The sequence below is a fragment of the Apodemus sylvaticus genome, chromosome 18 (assembly GCF_947179515.1).
Source record: "Apodemus sylvaticus chromosome 18, mApoSyl1.1, whole genome shotgun sequence".
NCBI classification, from domain to species: Eukaryota; Metazoa; Chordata; class Mammalia; order Rodentia; family Muridae; genus Apodemus; species Apodemus sylvaticus.
The window spans coordinates 6,256,538-6,273,594 of record NC_067489.1 but is presented as its reverse complement, the minus strand read 5'-3'; the positions used below and the strand labels follow the sequence as shown (position 1 = coordinate 6,273,594).

General features: G+C 44.4%; 1 protein-coding gene across 2 annotated transcripts in view; it reads right to left on the bottom strand.

Annotated features, from left to right (window-relative positions):
* The window catches only part of Myo16 (myosin XVI), a 366,311-nt gene that overhangs the window by 22,229 nt on the left and 327,025 nt on the right, over positions 1 to 17,057 (bottom strand). For both annotated transcript variants that reach the window (XM_052162641.1, XM_052162640.1), the window contains 2 exons: positions 16,274 to 16,432; positions 6,170 to 6,261 (listed from right to left, as the gene is read on the bottom strand). In XM_052162641.1, coding sequence (XP_052018601.1) covers positions 6,170 to 6,261; positions 16,274 to 16,432 — 251 coding nt within the window. The remainder of the gene's footprint in view (positions 1 to 6,169; positions 6,262 to 16,273; positions 16,433 to 17,057) is intronic.

Here is a 17,057-nt window from a genome sequence, read left to right as displayed (position 1 = left end):
ACACACACACACACACACACACACACACATACACACACACACACACACCACACATTGATTTGTTTTCAAATTCCACTAGATGATGGGTATATTTTGGATTCAATCAACTTTCCCACAAAATACTGGCTCTAGAGACAGAAGATTCCTCTCAGTTCACACTAGGTCTAACAAGCCTCTCACAAGCCTTCTAACACACCAGGCATCATGCTGGATCACCAAGTCATACCTACCATCCTTAAGTAGCCTAAAAAATATTATTCTATGCCACATGCTAACAGTTTTGCACAGCTTATTTAGTTGTGTTTTCTCTCCTTTGAGTTAAATATTTTAATAAACTTCTGTAATCATGTTCTCTAGGACCGACATACTAATACACATGTGTTCTCAGTGACATCACTGTTCCTTATCCAAGTGTGTGGCTACCTGCTTATTCTCATCAAGGAAAGGATAGTCAGGGTGAGGCTGGACAGACATGTATATAGAGACCATGTAGACACACATGGCTGTCTGGATCAATTGATGTGGCTATATGTATGTATAGGCCATGTACAGACAGGTCTGTTTTCCTTTTCACATGTGATTTCTCATCCTTGCGACATTTTTACACCTGAAGTCACCACATTGTTAATCTTAAATATAAACTACTGTGCATATTATCATATTCAGGTCATGCGGGGAGAGCGACACAGAAATACAAAACACAGGATGCACTTTTTGTTTTTCCAAATGTCTCCTCATCTAAGCAGGGCATGGCCTGCCCCCTGAGGAAAGCCCTGACAGTTCACTCTTACCATCAAAGTAATTTACTGCCTTCATTTCTCACACACAACGTGTAAGCCATGAGTGTGGAATACTGATTCCCTGAGAGCTGGGGTGTGGGAAGGCCTTTCCTGGCCTATGTATCCCTCGTTTGAAGCTCAGATAAATAAATGCATTTTCTGACAGATGGACAGACAGATGATGATAAGAAGACTGACGGCAAATATACAGAAAGAAGCATAGATGACAGACAGACAGAGGAAGAGATGACGAAGACAGACAGGTAGGCAACTCTTTTGTAAGAATTATCTAGTCTCTAGTTTATGCCATGGGCTTTAGAGGCACCCTAATGCTTAAACCAAACATCTCTACATATCTTTATTCCCGCCGACAGTTTGTTTCAATTCTGTGCTAGCATAATTTCCAGCAGTCCATACCACAAATATAATGAATATAGAAAGCAAACGCTGAATTTATTTAGTGCCTGCTAGTCTTAATTTTGTTGATGTATGACATTACAAAGAGGTTTCTTTGATGGTTCAGTAAAACAAACCACGTAACAATTTGCTCCTTAGGTTGGGTCGATTTTCTATTGATCCCAGTCTGGTATTCCAGCAGCGGCTGTGTCAGGGGTGGACAAGGTATTTATGAAGGTTGTGGAAGCTGGCCTGCAATGCATTTATCAAAGGCCATCAATGATCTCTTGTGATGGGCATTTGGATATGGCCGATGCTCACAGTGACTTTGTACGTTCTTTGAAATACTAAAGGAAGGGTTTTGCAAAGTATGGCCAGGTGTGTGAGAGTCCACCATGAAAATAAAAGGTGTGTGAGAGTTCACCATGAAAATAAAAGGAAGCTCACAGTATAACTATGGCGGGAAGGCTGGGGGCAGGGAGGAGGGGACAGTGTAACTGGGGAGGGGAGGCTGGAGGCAGAGGGGAGGGGGCAGAGGGGAGGGGGACCGAATAACTAGGGAGGGGAGGCTGGAGGCAGGGGGAGGGGCAAAAGGCTATGGAAGAGGTGTTGCTGAAAAGCGAGCATCTGAATGCAAATAAGGCATGCTAGAAGGGAAGAAAGAAACAAGTCCTCTAGTGTGCAGTGTGGACACTTTACCAGAGTGTAGGAGAAGTGGCCACAGCAGGGAGTGTAGGGGGGGGAGGGGCCACAGCAGGGAGTGTAGGGGGAGGGGCCACAGCAGGGAGTGTAGGGTGGGTGGTCACAGGAGGGTTATAGGGGGTGGGGCCACATCAGGGTGCAGAGCAGACCCCTCGGAAGTTTTCTCCCACAGCTCCCACTCACTCTGCACACCTCCATTCTGTGCTCTGTGTCTGTATCTGCTGGCTTCTTGAGATAGGATCTAGCCCTCTGGTTCAGCAGTGAGCAAGCTGGCAGTGGTGGGTAGGATCCACAGAGGGAGGAGAGGCAACAGGAGTGGGAGGAGGAAGGAGAGAGATGGAGGAGGGCAGGGAGGATCAGGAAGAGGAGGAGGGAGAGAGGGAGAGGGAATCATTCTGGGCTGGAGCTACCAGGAACACACTGCTTTCTCCACAGCTTTAACCTCTAAGAGACCAAATCATGTCAAGTAGCACAGACATTAAAGAAAATTATTCAAATCTCATAAAATGTACATAGATAAATGTCCTATTGTTCCTGTAAATGCAGTCTAATTCTCAAATAAGCCTGCAATGCCTCTCTAACCTAAACAATTTCTTCTATCTTAGAATTTGCAAGATCCTCCAAGAACCAGTGTGCAGAATTCCGGTGTCATTTACTGCTGGTGCTATTCAAATATTCTACTGCGGCTCATGACAGCACACACTGGCACAGCAACAAACACACCAACAGGCAGCGCCTCGACAGCACTGTAAATGCCTGCAGCTCCAGTTTCTGTGATCTTCAACTATTTTAATTGAAACTTAGCTTTCATTGTTTATATGTAAAGGCACTGCATTTTGCAAGTTAATAAAAATGTACAGTGAAATATAATGCATTATTTATCCTGAGGAAAAGAACAAGTACTATTCGTGGAGGCTCTGATCTGGTCAGATATTCTAAGTTTAGTAAGAGCAGTTATGGGTATGGAGAGATCAGTGGACGAAGCATTTCCCTGGCAAGCAAAAACAAGAATCCGAGTTCAAATCCCCTAGAACCACAAGAAAGCACTGTGCACAAAGGCACTTGTAATCAGGGCTGTGAGGAGGCAGAGGCAGGCTTGCTGGCTGGCCAAGCTCCAAGGTAGATGGCATCCAAGGAATGATAGCTTTCAAGCTATTCTCTGACTGCCACATGCATGTGCACACATATGAACACACACACACATGCACGTGTACACACATACACAAGCACGTGCATGTGCACACACACACTGAAAAGCACTGAAGTATAGATCAGTTGTGGAATTGCATGCTGTCCACCAATGCACAGGATTTAATGCTGGGCACCAAACTTGGAGATTTTGTACACCTGGTGTAGAGAAGACACATTTGAAAACAAAGGGACTTTATGGCTAGTAATAATGAATTTAGTGTCAGTTAGACATATCTGCAGGCACGAGGAATGAACTCTGGACTTCATGAGTGGGTACAGCTATTTGGGAAAACAGAAGGTCAGGAAATCTGACGGAAAGCTGGACAGGTGGACTGCAGACTTCTAACATCCCTCTGCTGCCTCCCAGAAGTCCTCGAAAGGGGCTGTGCTTTTCTTTTCTTTTTTATTGGTTATTTTACTTATTTACATTTCAAATGCTATCCCCATTCCTGGTTTCCTCTCCACAAACCCCCTATCCCATCTCCCTCCCCTCTGCTTCTATGAGGGAGCTTACCCACCCACCCACCCTAAGGGCCCTTGCTGACAGGAGCCTGGTATAGCTGTCCCCTGAGAGGCTCCAACAGAGCATGACCAATACAGAGGTGGATGTTGGCCACCAACCACAGGATTGAGTAGGGAACCCCAATGGAAGAGTTAGGGGAAGGACTGAAGGAGCTGAAGGGGTTTGCAGCCCCATAGGAAGAACAACAATATCAGCCAACCAGACCCCCCAAAGCTTCCAGGGACTAAACCACCAACCAAAGAGAATACGTGGAGGGGCTGCACTTTCATCCTTTGCGTTTTAGATCCTTTGCCTTGTCTCTAAGGCAGAGCATAACTCAATGCTGTGGAAGCAGAGAAAGGAGAGAACCAATGCCTTCCTTTGACTCATCAAAGTAGTTGATGTTATAGGGCTGTTATAGGGAGACCATCACCAAACAAACAAGGCCATGCGTGGCCGCTGTGGTCTTCCACATAAGTTCAAGCACGTGGAGAATGAGACAAGGCCCCGCCTCTCTTAGCAGCTTACACTTAACTTCTTAGAAGCAGACTGCAAGGTTTTAACTTGCCAATGAACTCATCGAACTTGCTACCTCACCCTTGCCAAATGACCAACTCTCTGTCTTCTTTATACCACATTTCATCTTTATTAAACGGGTGTCATTGAAGCCCCTGGTGACACTAATTACAAAACGCACGGACTGGGATTCATTTGGTGGTTTGCTTTAATCCCACTGCTGTTCAGCGCTGGTTTTATGCAATTCCTGTGGAATTGTTCTGGCAGAAAATCTAAAAGGCACCATGCCTGACTGTGTCTGTACTTCCTCTATAAATGTCAGAGAGGAGATAAATCCTGGGGACATGTGGCAGTTAAACCACAGTGTCCCATAACTCACAGCTCCTCCGCAGTAAGGAGTCTGCTGCTACAGTTGAGTGCCCCCATTCTGCAGGACAGTGAAGGAGCATGGATTTCCATGTTTGGGGGAAGCGGGGTGAGGTGACTGGGAACTTCTTCCAGGGGAAGAGTTCACATTTGAAAAAGCCTCTTTGAAAACAGGAGATGGGGACAATTTCTCAACCCTTTCCCAGGGTTCTCCGTCTTTTAGCTAGACCTACGAATAGGCAGGAAGACCCAGAGCCCACACTTCAGGAACCTGCTTCCAATCTGCTCCTTACTCCAGAAGCACAGCATGGTAGCTGAGAAAGGGTGGGCAGGTTCTTGCTCTGTGTAGTGCAGAGGAGTCAACTCTGACACGGGCAGGCCCTGTTCAGGGCAGAGAGGTGCCCTGGGAATTACCACATGTTGGGCATCTGTAAGGCTTGCAGGGCAAAGCAGATGAATCTCTCAGGAACACAGGCGGGATTAAGACAATTTATTATCCTCACCAATCAGCATTTTCTTTCCATTGCAGCACCTATAGATCAGCACAAGTGATTTCTGCAGATTGCCTACTGTAGAGATTTATTTTTAAGATTAAAATTATTGATTTTTTTCACACCACCTCATCAGCGTTACTTAGAAAGATCTCTGCTCATAATGTGGCTGCGCCTACGTGGCATTAGATATGTCACTAAAAGCTAACCTTACAAGCCACAAGACGGCTTCATCCTGAATTCCTTTGCATTGTAAAACCACCAGGATATTATTTTTCTCCCAAATAATCTTTATTTTTGTGTAATATCCAAGACTAAAAAATGGTGAGCACGAACATGTAATCCTGACATACACACAAGGCTTTTAATTTAACTGTATTTTTTTAACCATAAATAGTATCTTGCATGTACTTGTGTGTGTATGGGTTCATGTGCTTATGAGTATATGTGTGTGTGCAAAGGTGTGCATAGGCACATATGTGTGCAGGTGCATGTGCATGCTTGTGTATATGTATGTAGAGGTTAGAGGTCAACCTTCAGTGTTGTTCCTCTGGAGATGCTGAGTTCATTTTTTTGAGACTGAGTCTCACACTGGCCTAGAACTCACTGAGAAGGCTCAGCTGGGTAGCCGGCAGTGCCAGGGACCTGCCTCTCTCTGTCTCTCCTTCAATAAAGTTCAAACACATGCCATAACATCCATCTTTTCGCCTGGGTCCTGGATCTCATGCTTGGACAATTAATGAGACATTGGAAGCCCCAGATACAATATCTTAAGTGATTATCTGATTATGCAGAACTCGAAGGTTCTGAGAATGAACAGCATGCCACAGGACCTCAGGACATCCAGATGTTACTTCCAAGTCCATGTCACCATATCCTTTTGCTTTACCCCAAGTCAAATACAGAAAATGCCATCACTGTCAGAAGCTTTCATATCATCACCACTAGCTGCTAGTGATTTTAAAGAGCCACAGCAAAATGTCTTGTAATACTCTAAATACTGGATTTTAACTGTTCAAGGGCATTGTTCTTTTTCCAAAACAAGCAGAAAATTGCAGCCATCTGGGATGGAGAAGAGAGAGATGTTTAGACAAAGAACCACAGACAGCAGTGAGAACAACCTGAGTTCTCAGTCCAGGGAGGAGAGTCATCAGCATGACTCAGTGGCTGTGTGCCATGGTTTAACTACACGCATTGCTGTGTGGAGGAGGACAGGGTGTCCTTACCTGGGTGGTGTGGCTCTCCCGATGTCTCTGAAATGATGAAGTCCCCATGCCACTCAGACACAGCCTCGAGCACCCATCATCTTCAGCTAAACCTGTAGAGGTCAACACACAGAGCTGTGGTGAGTTTGCAATTGCTTGACAAAAGGAAAACAATGTTCATACTTAGATATTGATTAGACACTGTCATATTCCATGTGTTAAACCATTAGGCAATAGCAGATATTAAATCTTGCAGCTAGATGGGAATACCTCAAGCTACTGTAGTTTCAGTAAGCAAAAGAGGGGAGATATTGCCAGAGAGGAAACAACTGCAAGCAGGTCAGAACAGTGCAGAGTGACTGAAGGAGGAGCCTTTTCACAGAGTCTAGAAACCATTCAAAGCACTTCTAGGAAGAAAAAAGCAGATGACTGGCGCAGTTTCCCAACTGGATGGTGATGAACGTTAGTATTGCATCTGGGGGTGCGGCATGAACGAAAAACAGGGACTGAAGAAACATGTGATGGAAGCACACCTTTCCAGGGTGCCATGGAAACCAGGGCTGATGCTGTGCATCTAGGAAGGTTAAACTGACCAATTACAACCTCCCAGTTCTTAGCCAAGGACTGAGTGAAGTGACCTTTCAGGAAAAGAACACACCCCTCCCACAAGGGGCACAGATATCCTGTGAGGCAGAGGATGATTTTCTTCATTATTCTGCACAACAGAGGCCTGCCTCTGACCCTTGAAATTTGGCCTGTATAATTCTCTGTTCTAAGCCTGCCCTGTGCAGCATAAACAGTAGCATCCCTGGTCTTTATGCACTGGATTCACCCTGACTCATGACAATCAAAATTATTTTAGACATTATTAAATGCACCTTGGGGACATATCTGTTCCCCTATGATGATTGAGAGCCACCATGATGGAGGTGGCATATACTGCCCCAAGTGACTTGATTAATAAACATGAACAGATAAAAGGAGAAATAACTGCCCAATGGAATGAATTCAACCCAGAGAACTTTAAATACTGAAGCAATTAGTCATCTCCTCTGGAAACATAATTAACCACCACAGTTTAATTGATTAAACATATACATGATTCCTAAATTAAAAATCATTAGGAAATCACTGTGCATTTTTCCAATTACAGGAGTGTGCCAGTTCCTCAGGGAGGTCTGTGTCCAATCAACATAAGGCGGGCCAGTCAGCCTTCTTGGTAAATATATACAGGCCTCCATGTGAAAAGTCCTGTAAATGCTTTCCATAGCAATTTCCTCCTGTATGAAACATTTCATCCTGGAGGGAAACTCTCTAAGACTTAGAAAATTCAAAAAGAAGAAGAAGAGGAAGAAGAAGAAGAGGAAGAGGAAGAGGAAGAGGAGGAAGAAGAAGAAGAAGAAGAAGAAGAAAAGAAGAAGAAGAAGAAGAAGAAGAAGAAGAAGAAGAAGAAGAAGAAGAAGAAGAAGAAGAAGAAGAAGAAGAAGAAGAAGAAGAAGAAGAAGAAGAAGAGTTAATACCCAGGAAGTCAACAACTCACTACTTCTAGGAAGTCTCTGAAACTGACCAGATTCACAAGGCCATTCATCTCCAAGGTTATACAAGTAAGGACTACCGAGTGCTGAGGAGAGGACACCCCCTAATCTGTTAAGCTTTGCAGCTCATGCAGAGCTCACTAGGGTTCCAGCTTTGATGGGGTGGCCTTTCAGAGGTTCAGATGTCTATGAGTTATACCTGCTCCTATAAGTAACCCTAGTAGACTTATTGGTTTTTAAAGCTGGATTTTGGTGGTATTACTTTAGTCTGTCATTGGTTCAGTTTCTTATCTGGGGTTAGCAGACATTCATTCCCATCTTCCCAGCAGACATTCATTCCCATCTTCCTAGAAAGAGTGTTACAAACATATCAAGACAGGGCTGATTGTGGGTGAACAGTGCCCCACCACTGAGGGTGTCTGGTGGTGAAGACTAGGTCCTAATCATGAGCATTGATAATCACCATCAGAACAGGAAGAGGGTGTTTTGGTTGGTTGTGCCATCAATCAACTGTGGGGCATAATCAAGACTTAGATAGGTGAACAGGACTCTGTGGGTCTAAGTCAAGACGCCATCTGTAGAAAGACTCCTGGATAAAGGATGAGAGAGACCAGGGGTGAGGCCAGGGAAACAAAAGGCCAAGTCTAAGGTAGGACAAACCTGGACTCTGTACGACATCCTAGTCACTTCTGCTGCTTGACCAAACAACTGGCAGATGCAACTTAAGAGACAAAGCGCTGTTTGGCTCTCATTTCTAGGGTGGACCAGTCCATCATGGTGGAGAGGGGCATGGGGGCAGGAGCAGGAAGCTCACTGGTCACCCGGAGTCCTCATCCAGGAAGCAGTGGAAACAGGAAGTACAGCTGGGCTGTGAAGCCCTGAAGCCTCCTGCTAGCGATCCACTTCCTCCAGAGAGGCTCCAACTTAACAGTTGCACAGCCTCCCCAGACCACACCGCCAGCTGGGACCAAGTGTTCGAACATGAGCCTAATCCTTGGCATTTCCTGTTCAAGCCATGGCCCTCAGTGCCTCTCAGACGGGAGATGAAAGGCAGAGGAGGTGGGATCCATCTTTCAAAAATACTGATGTATAAGTTAGAAGCCTGACTTTGGGAATCAGAAGGGGAAATCGGCTTAGACGCTGTCATAGATCCAGACCCAAGGCAACAGCGAAGCAGGCTTTCCAGAGAGTCCGTGGGCAAAATGAAGACATAGTTGTGAGCGAGCGTTCTCTGAACATGGCACAGAGAAACAAAGTGGAGAAGAAAGGGCCCCAGTGAAGAACAGCTTAGCAGGCTGACACTTAATTAGAAAAAAACAAAATGAACTCGGGGCTAGGGAGAGGACAGACAGGGCCTCCACGCAGGTAGAAACAAGGAGTCCCACTCGGGAGACCTCTGAAGGACACTTGTAGAATGTTTATTGACATCCCCTGAGGACAGCCAACTCAGACAGCTGACTACCTCTGTGTACAACGGGTCAGAGTGGTTTGCCCAAATGAGCGCGATGTGCACCCAGCAGCGAATGTGGGTTGTGTGCATGACTATGGCTCAGCTGCGAGCATATTCAGAGGCTCACGACGAAGCCAACAATAAGTAGCAATCGCATGCCATTGTTGACACAGCCTCATGGGAAGTATGGGATGCAGATATGGCTGGGTGGGCTCTGAGGGAAGCAGCTGTTCGCCATGAAGAAGGCCTCCTGACAGGGGAACCTGGGGAGGATCGCACAGTGACATGGATGGGAAGCACAGGCCCAGCCAAGAGCACAGGCAAGATAGATCAGGGTGTCCAAGGTTGCACAAGGGACAGCCGGTAAAATACCAAGTCCATCTCAGAGAAGCAGAGAGTATACTGGCAGGTGAAGGCCAGCCAGATATGAGAGGGCTTTACGAGCATTTCATGGGGATGTGACAATGTTTTGCACAATTGGTGGCACCAAAGATTTCTAAGAAGAGGTGACAAATTTTATGAAAGTCCTGGGTGAAAAGGCATTCCCATCTGCTGAGGACATGATGGACCTGGGGTGTGGCAGGGTTCAACAGAGAGGGACAGAGGGTACAGACCAGGGTGGATGTATTTGTAGACGTGGGGGCTGGATAAACAAGGAGCTTGCCAGCAGAGGGGTCTCCTCTGAGTAAGGTAGGTAAGGAGCACTGCAGGAGATACCTGGGACAGAGAAAAATCTTTGTAGGTTGTGGCAAGCAGTGGGAGCATTTCATTTCTGCTAGAAGCTCACAAGACAGGAGACAGTGGTGCTAGGTAGTAGCTAGGAGTCCTGATGTGCAAAGGAGGTTAGGCATTTGCCCACACATGCATGTGTGTGTGTATTCATGTGCGTGTGAGTGTGTGTGCATATATGTATCAACAAAATAATATCTTATTGATTAGTTGAGATTTTATATGTTTTGATCATAGTCTCCCTTCTCCCAACTCTTCTTACATTTAGCCTCACCCCTACCTGGCCCATTTCATGGCTTCATGTGTGATATGTGTTCATTCTTTTCCTCCCCCATCTCTCTCCTCTCTCCTCTCTCTCTCTCTCTCTCTCTCTCTCTCTCTCTCTCTCTCTCTCTCTAAAAAGGGAGTCACACCATTAAATAAAAACCAACAACCCTTTCCCGGCAGCTATGAAATACCAATAGCTCCTCAGCTTGGAATGGGCCTTGGCCCCTCCTCCCCTCTGCATGTTGGGGTCTTGTCTGGCTGTGCGTACTGTTCCAGTTGTTGTGTGCAATTGCTCTATGCTGTCCAGAATACACTGTCTTCTTGAAGTCACCTCTTGCCTTTGATAGTAAGTCTTTATGTAGTAGTCTAGACAGGTCACAGGCCTTAGGGGAGAACCTATTGCCATTATACAGCTAAGAAAAGATTGAAACAACTCTTAAGGACATATTTCTATACCCATAGATCATTGCTTGTCTCTCATGAGAGAAAGTCTTCTTGAAGTAGATGATCTTTATCACAGAGACCCACAACTGGCCAAGGTGCAGAGACTAAGAGACTACAGAGTGTCCAGATCTAAACTGGACATATGTATCACATCCCTTTTGCCTAAGGTTTAGGGATCATCTTAGAAATAAAATACTTTTCAAGGCAAATTATCTAAAAATGTTACCAGAATCACCAACCATGGTGGGAAAAATAGATTAAAAGTTCTAATTATGAACACTAAAATGAATATATACTTAAAACATCACAAACTAAAGCAAAACATCAGAACAACATAAAATACTGAAGGACATTAAATAAAAGTCTCAGTATCTTTAAACATACACACAGATAAATGACTTACAATCAAGATCTTGGGGCAGTGGGGGGAATGGACAAAAAACAAACATAGAAAACTAAGAAGTGGCATACATGACCAGTACGCAACAAACATGCTCATTTTCATTAATCAAGAAAATGCATGTGTAATATAGCAACTTCATTTGCTTCTCAATACAGAAAAGGTGGAGAAACCATTACAAGATATTTGGATTTGTGTAAAGAGAATTTGACTGGAAACCTTACATCCACTCTTGATCTCTGGAGCTGTGAGTGCATGCTTTGGCCTTGTTCAATCTGTTTCTACTCACTTTAGACCAGGCAGGTGTGTGCTTGGGTGTGTGTAGATTGTTCCAGGCTATTTATAGGATTACAGCCTGCACGGTCCAGGAAATTCAATTCACCATCATGTTCCTTGTCTACTTATAACCCCAATGGCTTCTCCGCAAACTTAGAAAAGCTCCAAGATTTTGTGAATGGGTACTGCTGACTGAGTGAATGGGTATTGTTGACTCAGTGAATGGGCATGGGTACTGCTGACTGAGTGAATGGGTACTGCTGACTGAGTGAATGGGTACTGCTGACTGAGTGAATGGGTACTGCACACTGAGTGAATAGGTACTGCAGACTGAGTGAATGGGTACTGTTGACTGAGTGAACAGGCACTGTTGACTGAGTGAACGGGCACTGTTGACTGAGTGAATGGGCACTGTACACGGAACGCTGCCTGTTAGGCTCTCCACAGAAGTTCTGACAGAGCAGTTTGCCTCATTCCTTTTTCACGTTGAGAAGTGAAAGGTTAAAGGCCATTTTTGAGGTGCCATTATGTCAGATCTGTGTTTTGGCATACTGGCAGTATGGCGCCTTAAGCCCAGGGAAGGATGGCAAAGCATAATCCCAGCTGACGGGTTTTCAGCCCTCAGTTTCCACACTAGTGAGAGTGCCTAGTTAAATGAAGCACAAAGTAGAGATGAATCAGAATTACTTCAAAATACCTCTGATCAGAAAGACTTGCGGCATGGCTGGGCAGGTAAGGCCGGAGCGCTCCTCCCTAGCAAAGGCTCCCTCTTGCCTCTCAATGCACACAACTGCAGTGCTCGTCCATTTGTGAAGTGGAGGCTGCCTGGCTTGGCTCTTGGGACTTGAATCGGACAACAGTGTGAGTGCCACGGAATCTGGACAGTTTCAGATATAAAGCTGGGGAATGTGTATTGACACATGTTTGATGGAAACCTACTCCAAGATGCCTGCTCTTGAGGCACGTGTGATGGAGGCCATACTCTGCTACCTCCAGGTCTGTGTGACTTGGTCCTGATGTCCCCCAGCTCCAGACAAAGGGGAGAAGGCTGAGATCAGCAGTCCTTCCCCTTATCCAGCTTCCCCTGGCGCAGATAACCCAGACTATACACACAGAGAGAATATAATGCATATAAACGGAGGAGAGATAAATGTAAATTCGAATGTAATGACTCCATCTTTAATTGCCATTTTTCCTGATGTTCAGCAATAAAATGCATATCCATTGAGCAGCAAGAAAGAAAATCATACTGATCATAAAACGTCCTAGTTCAAACTTTTTATATCTCTGCTTTGTCACAAAAAATAAACATCTTTATATTGAGATATTTTTGCTTGATATAGCCGAAGCGTCCTAACACCAAAGGCAGCTCTGAAATGTAATGATAAATACCACAAGTCCGGGGAATAATTAAGTACAAAAAAAAAATTATCCAAGTCTGTGTTCACATCAGCAAAAGGATGGCAATTAAAGTAAGTGATCGCTATAATTAGCCACACATAACTGTATTTCAGCAAATGAGCAAACATAATTATTTCTGGGAAACAGAGGTAGCACGCAGATCCTGGCACTCCAAAGAAATCATTTCCTAGAAAATAGTGCTATTTCTGCATTGTCCAGAACTTTAAATTATTTTAAATATTTACTCGCTTCTGGTGCTTTCTTTAGAATGGACATTGACTGTACCCCGGACATGGGCATGATAAATTCATACCAAAATTGATCCCCTGGGGCTGGAGAGATGGCTCAGTGGTTAAGAACACTTGCTGCTCTTCCAAAGGACCCAAGTTCAGTTCCCAGATTCCACACAGAGAGGCTCACAACTTCTGAATAGGCAGTGTTGACTGAACACTAACTTTGGGGTAGTCCCATGTACTAGGTTCCATTTAATGTCCTGGCATAGTCTTTCATCACACCTTTTAATACGAGCAAACTGGAAGGTAAAATGTTAAGTACCTTTGTCCTATGTTTGGATACTATTGCATTGGGTTTGGAGTTTGAACCTGGGTAGTATGACACTATACTGAAGGGTATGATGTTCCAGAGGGTCTGATGTCATCTTCTGGCCTCCATAGGTGCTTTCACACAGGTGATACCCACCCCATCCCACACACAAGATAAAATGAAATAGAATAGAATAGAATAGAATAGAATAGAATAGAATAGAATAGAATAGAATAGAATCTTGTTCTCTTCTAGAGGTTCTGTGGTAATAAGCTGCATGTGTGGAAACTGCTCAGCTCTTTAACACTGAGGACTGGATTTTTCTGGATTTATCCTGGATGTTTCTGGATTTTTCTGGCTATCTACCTAGCACTGCGTGGTTCATTTGCAGGTAGTTGTGTTTCTTCAGTGGGCATATGCTTATTGAGACTTCAACACACAGAGCCTGGGACTGCACATTTTAGTAGTTCTAGGATGATATCATGGACCATGAAGTCATGGTGTTTGTAAAAATTCATCAGCTCCCACCAGTCAAATTGCCTTTAGAGATCTGAGTCAACTTTATTGAATCTACCTATGACCATTTTCTGAGTTGTAGCTTTTATGTTTTGATAATGTTCTTAACAAAACAGATTAATTAAATATTTTGTTAAAGAGTTACCTTGCTTCTTCCTTCTCTAATGTATTTGTTGTTGGATCTGCAGGACTGTAACTACTGTAAAGTCAAGAACATGGGGAGCTCCCTGACGGCTCAAGTGCCCCCCCCCCCAGACAGGCTCTGTTTCAGGTGAGGGGACTCAGTCTTCTCTCTTCTAGGTGCTCCTTATTGGGATGTTTTTAGAAGACCCTTAGCATATCTGAAATAATCCCTGTTTGTTGTATTAACTCTCAAAATTGGGGGAAGGGAGAGTAACTTCTCACATAACAATAGATAATGAGACATCTGCTCACTAGTTGGAGAGTGCTAAGTTTATTTTAAGCTTTATGGATTATGAATTAAGTGTATGGAGCATCTGTTCTCAGTGCTTGTACGGACATTGCTCATGTCTGGGTTATATGGGAAGACTTTGCTGGGCTCTATAACAAGCCGCCAAGTCGGATCCATGCCTGGATGCTTTCAATGGGAAGAGTTTGCTGGGTTCTACAACAAATCAAGTTGGATCGATGCCTGAATGTCTTCACAAGGGCTGGGAAACTAGCAAACATTTCTATATTTAATCACCACCTCTTTCTCTAGAACCCCATCACCTTTTCCACTGAGCTGAGTACACACCCACATCATTTCTTCCAATCCCATGTGGTTTTCTGTGGAGACTACCTGCCCATCACCCACCTAAACAACTCTCTGGTCAAACTCAGCATCACCCTGTATGGGCTTTGCTGTGATGTGCGTTCTGTGTTCTGTTGGTCAGTCAGCTTTCCATTCTGCAGAAATTTCTGCTTTGATTCACTTCCTCTAAAGTACACGTCTCTCCTCTTTGACCTTTTCAGCTCTTATGAGCAAACTGCGATTGTCAGTTCTGTCTCTGTTTTTCCATCTGAGTTCTGTGCTCATAGGTCTTATAAGTCTTCATTGTGTGCTGTGTCTTGTATCTAAAAAATGGTTTGTGGTAATATTAAGAGGCCTAGTCTTTGATTATTCCTGAGAACTGATTCGTGTTTTCCCCAGGAGCCTAAGGATGCTATAGCCTCAGTCCAACTTGGGTGTTCAGAGGAGCCTTAGCTAACCCATGGTTCTGGTTCTGGTACAACTGACTCTGTGATGGGCACATCACAGCTCCAACCCCTCAGAGGCCTTAGTGACTCCTGGATTTAGTCTGCTATCGGAGAAGTAGGCTTTTCCAATGTCCCCAATGTCCCTGGAAGGAGAACCTAAGACTCAGGCTGCCTTGCTAGGCTAGCATGGCTGTCATGGTTGCTCTTGACTGTCAATGTGAATGGATGTAGCATCACTTAGGATGGTGATTCTAGAAAGGTTTAACAGAGGAAGGATGACATACCCTGAATGTGGGTGGCACCCTGTTCTGGGATCTTGAAGTTAATAAGAAGGGAAAAGAATTAAGCCAGCCAAGTGCCAGCGGGCATCTCTCCCTCTCATCCTGGCTGCTGCCCAGTGGAACCAACCACCTCACCTTCCACTACCAATGGCTTCCATGGCATGGTGAGCTATAGCCTCTCAACCACGAGCTGCCATCTCCTTAACAGGCTTTCCTCAGAGCAAAGGAAACAATAAAGAGAACTGTGGCTCTGTTTCCCAGCCTAGCATCTGACTGTTAGGTCCCTGGCTACCTTTATCAGAGTAAGCGGAGATGCCTCATGAGGCCCTTCTGGGTGCTCTTAGGAAAGAAGAGCTGGATTTTCCCATCAGGCACTGCTAAATCAGGGAAAACAGCTGTCTGCACCGACCTGGATGTCTAAGTGATAGTCACCTGATAACCTAAAACCAGTCTGTCCTCTGAAGCCCCTCAGTATTACTTTCTCTCACATTCTTAGCTGTGTAAAAACATTTAATTTAACAGTGTGGGTTGAACATTAATGTTCTCCCCAGTACAAGAAGCACCTTCTTCTGGTGCTTCCTGCAGAGCAGCTTCCCATCAAACCTCTGAAAGGCCATGAAATAGTGAGTGAGCACTTTCTTCTGCCCGAGCTGTAAGATGCTGACAGTGACACCCAAGGCAGAGAGAGCTCTACAGTTTATGTTCTAGCTCCAGGTTTTAAGCCTACTTCTTCTTCTTCTTCTTCTTCTTCTTCTTCTTCTTCTTCTTCTTCTTCTTCTTCTTCTTCTTCTTGGTTTTTTGTTTGTTTGTTTGTTTGTTTTTTGTTTGTTTTTTTGGTTTTTTTTGAGACAGGGTTTCTCTGTATAGCTCTGGCTGTCCTGGAACTCACTCTGTAGACCAGGCTGGCCTTGAACTCAGAAATCCACCTGCCTTTGCCTCCCAAGTGCTGGGATTAAAGGCATGTACCACCTTCGCCCGGCCAGCCTACTTCATTTTTAACTGTTAAATATACTCCTCCTCCAAAGTACATGTGGCGTGAAACTTTGGCCCACTGGCTCTTGCATTTAGAGGGGCTCAGCTCACCATTTGTGACAGGATTTCCATTTTCAGCCGTGACGACACTAGACAGGGAGCCGGAGAGCTGAGGCCCATGGTTATTTGCATTTTTGTCTTGAGTCTCTGACGCCATTTCTGACGAACTGGGTTCATCCCGGCTACTGAGGTTCATGTTAGTTTCAAAACCTAAAATAAATATTAGAAGAGTTTATTCGTATCTAATAAAATGTATTTCAAAGCTGAGTAAAACACTGGAAGAGAGTAATTAATCAAAGATTAATTATGCTTAAAACAAATGCTCCAAAATCTTTAATGAAATCTGTAGCCTACAAGGCAGTCAGTAGAAGTTGTCATGGTACCCTTAAACATAAGCCAGGGAAAGTAACTTGTAATTTGCTATTTCCAAACAACCTAGTCCAAGTTTCTGGTTTGTGTCCAAGAGTTTGTTATACCATTTCCCATGCTGAGCAGGTAGTGAACTTTTTGTGCCCAAACTATTTATGTATGGTACAACAAGCTTATAGTTCTGAAAACAAAATGGATGTTGAACAAGACTGCGAAATTTGTATTGTCTGTTACAATTATGGAGAGTAAACTTCAAATACACTGAAATAAATTTTCTACACTAAAAAGAAAATACTTAGGGGTATGTCGTGTGTCTCTTACCGAGGGACCTAAGATGAGAACAGAAGCCATCGTCCAGTACTTAGGGCAAAGGAGAGCTTTGAAAGCTGTGTGGTGGCTCTAACAGGCTCCTATCAGCAAGTACTTGTTGGCATCCACATGGTGTCTGGGTTTGGTAACTGTATAT